The sequence below is a fragment of the Amphimedon queenslandica genome, unplaced genomic scaffold, assembly GCF_000090795.2.
Source record: "Amphimedon queenslandica unplaced genomic scaffold, v1.1 AMPQUscaffold_12757, whole genome shotgun sequence".
In the NCBI taxonomy this organism is placed as follows: domain Eukaryota; kingdom Metazoa; phylum Porifera; class Demospongiae; order Haplosclerida; family Niphatidae; genus Amphimedon; species Amphimedon queenslandica.
In genome coordinates this window covers 6,483-9,928 of record NW_003547007.1, presented here as the reverse complement: position 1 = coordinate 9,928, position 3,446 = coordinate 6,483, and the positions used below count along the sequence as shown (strand labels likewise).

Sequence of the window (3,446 nt, the reverse complement as noted above, 5' to 3'; positions counted from 1 at the left end):
CAGCTACATATCAGGTCATTGGTCTCTACATTAACAATACATATACCAATGGATCAGTTAGTGTACGGTGTATATATCAACTAGTATCAACTGATGATGGATGTCATGTGATATTTACTGATACTAGTAATGGAAGGAATGAACACTTTAATATAACTGGATCAGACAATAGGATACTATCAGTATCAACCAGTGGAGTGTATAATGTATCAGTTTATTATCTCAACAATGGATCAATATATGGACCTGCTGTACACTATCATTCACTGGTTGAGATTATAATCATTAACACACCATCACCTTCTAATACACTATCTACAATCAATGGTAATGAAATCTAAATCTACATTATAGCTATTTTTATACCGTATAGCTGGTTTATTTCATGTGGAATTAATTTTCGTGCAGGCTCAAATCCACTAAAATTAATTCCACTAAATTTTATTAAAACCAATTAAATATTAACAAAAATTTAGCAAGGCACTAAAATTAATTCTAATGAAAATTTAAGTAACAAAAATTTGAGGCCACAAAATAAACCAGCTATACGATAACTAGTATAATTGTTGATTTATAGCAATCAGTAGTGAGTCTATTGAAGCAACACTTTACCATACATTTCCTACTACAGTATCAACAGGTATAACAATAAGGTACAATAAGTTAATGATATACTGTTATCATTCCACAGAGCATACTCCAATGATGGCAGCTACTCCAGACAGTACACCAATGATACAATTGTTATATACTGTATCCTCAGTAGTGGGATCAGTCATCCTCTTCCTAATAGTGACAGTATCAATAATAATTGTTGGGTTTTGGATTAGAAGAAGGCCAAAGAAAAATAATGAATGTATGACATAATATTAATTTATAATGATTGATTTAATCTATTATTAGTAACTCAAGAGCTGATTACAAATAATCCAGCATAATACTGAAGGTGTGTAGCAATAATAATAATAATTATTATTATAAATACACTTTAGATACATAGCAATAGATCTCATGTTCAAACTAATGTTAATCATTCCAGCATAATGATGATCTAATGTTCAAACCAATGTATACTGTATAAAACTGTGTGCAGGTAGCTATCCTGAATTATTTTAATAATTAGGCAAAAATTGGTTGCACTAGAATCTATACTTGACTATTAGGCATGGCGACCTTAAAAATAATAACTATAATTTACAATGCTATTACTTACTGTTAGTATTTTTAAGCAACTTATTATAATTATTTTTACCAAATCTAATTTGGCACATCAAAGCCAAAGGTCATCGTGATTTGTCAGCCTACTAAAATGAAAACTTTAAAAATTCCCAACCATCACATAATGCTACTGCATTTTCACTTATTTGACGCACATAATCTTCTGATGCAACATCATTCATTGTTATTGAAAGAATCTATCAAGTACAGCAAAACATGCAGCAACTATGCATACTTGTACCATAGAGCTACGTTGCTATAGATACGAGCAATAATTAATTAATCAATTAATTCGTAATAATCTCCCTCTCAGTGGATGGAGCTGGTAAGAATTAATGTTATCTTCTGGTGACCCAGTCATTCATTCCTTTCACTAGTCATTACAGTGACTCCAGTATAGTAGCTCCTATTTATACAACAGCAGCATTAATTTACTTGTGAAGGAACTGGAGATATATTGCAATGGACAATACAAGGTGGTGAACTAACTGAATCCATTAAACAGCAAAAAGATATAACAGTTACAACTATTTCTAATAATAATAATAATACCAACTTCTCATCAGTACTGATAGTAAAGGCACTACCTGATAATGATGGTCTGGGATTTGGTTGTCAAATTTTTACTTATACTTAATTTTTACTTATTTTTTGGTTTTTTCCAAAAAATGGCTTCGAAATCACCCCAAATTTTTATTAGATTTTAAAATACATATTGATGTCCTTATGCTGTGTAGAAAGTTTGAGCTGATTCCGACTTCAATTTTTCAAGTTACGGCCATTTTTAAGAAAATGCCAAATTTCTGAAAAATACTCAAGGCTATAGCCCATGGTTTTTTCCAAAAATGGCTCCGAAATCACCCCAAATTTTTATTAAATTTTCTGATACATATTGATATCTTTATGCTGTGTAGAAAGTTTGAGCTGATTCCAACAAATATTTTTCAAGTTACGGCGATTTTAAGAAAACGCCAGAATTCTGAAAAATACCCAAGGCTATAGCCCAGTAGAAAGGAGATGGAGCCCTCAAAAATTTATTATAAATAAAAAACAGAAATAAAACATGTAGGTTAAGCAAGGTTAAAAGTAGGTAGGTTAAGTTAGTGACACAGAAAAAGGAAATGATAAAGAATAATAATAATAATAATAATAAAAGATTAAATTTAAAATGGCTCCAAAATTACCCCAAATTTTTATTACGTTTTCTGATACATTTTGATGTCCTTATTCTTATTCAGTTAATGTCAATCCAATAAAATTTGATCATCCCAGTATTTCTCACAAGTACCAAATAATGTAAGAAAAAAAATAATTAATGAATAAATAAATTAATATTATTATCATTTTTAGCGGTTGTGGCAGCTGGTAAATGTCAACATAGCATCAACAACAATGGTAACGTTAAATACATGTACATGTACAGTATAGCCTCTCTTAATGGACACTCTCTATAGCGTACACCTCCATTTTACAGACAGCACCTAGTGTACCAGTTACATTCCTTACTGTATAAAATAACCTCACCATAAAGGACACCTCTGTATAACAGAGACACTTTCTTGTACATAAGTTTCCATTATATAGAGGCTAGCCTGTATGTATTTTTATTATTTTTATTGTTGATGTTTATTGTTAATTGTTGTTTATTATTGTTGTTGTTTATTGTTGTTGTTTATTAGATGACTCATATGATATTACCCACAATGCTGGAGAGAGGTAGAGGTGCTATTATCAATGTGTCCTCAGCTTTAGGTGATGCTCCCCCTACTCCTCTATTAGCTGCTGAAGCTGCTTCAATGGTGGGTGTGGTTGCTAGTTATTAATGGTTATTAATGTTTATTGATAGAGTTTTGTGACAATGTTAGGACGAACCCTACACGATGAGTATCATCACAAAGGAATCACTGTACAGGTAATATCAACTAATGTATTAATGTACGGTCAATCCTGTCTATTCCGGACACCTTGGGACCCAATAATACCCTAGCTCCTGATTATGAACCTGTCCTTATTTCAGAGGTTCATTAATATACATTACTATTGTATTGGGACTGATACTACCCCTCCTCATTATAGAGGTGTCCTTATTTTAGAGTGTCCACAATAGGAGGAGGTTATACTGTATTCCTTTGATAGAAACAAATGTATTTTTAACAGAATAATAATAATCATTGTTATTATTATTATTAATTTATACTAGACATTGACACCACTTCCTCTATCAAAGG

The 3,446-nt window shown here is 31.3% G+C and overlaps 1 protein-coding gene and 1 long non-coding RNA gene across 2 annotated transcripts in view; both read left to right on the top strand.

The window, feature by feature from the left end:
* The window catches only part of LOC109586871 (uncharacterized), a 5,989-nt gene extending 5,043 nt beyond the window's left edge, over nt 1-946 (top strand). The window contains exons 3-5 of the mRNA XM_020003100.1: nt 578-640; nt 692-856; nt 904-946. Coding sequence (XP_019858659.1) covers nt 578-640; nt 692-856; nt 904-938 — 263 coding nt within the window. The 3' untranslated portion in view covers nt 939-946. The remainder of the gene's footprint in view (nt 1-577; nt 641-691; nt 857-903) is intronic.
* A 1,541-nt stretch (nt 947-2,487) lies between these two features.
* LOC109586876 (uncharacterized) lies at nt 2,488-3,446 on the top strand. The gene is made up of 5 exons (XR_002187255.1): nt 2,488-2,514; nt 2,569-2,613; nt 2,898-3,017; nt 3,065-3,130; nt 3,419-3,446. It is a non-coding gene; the product is annotated as an uncharacterized LOC109586876 (long non-coding RNA).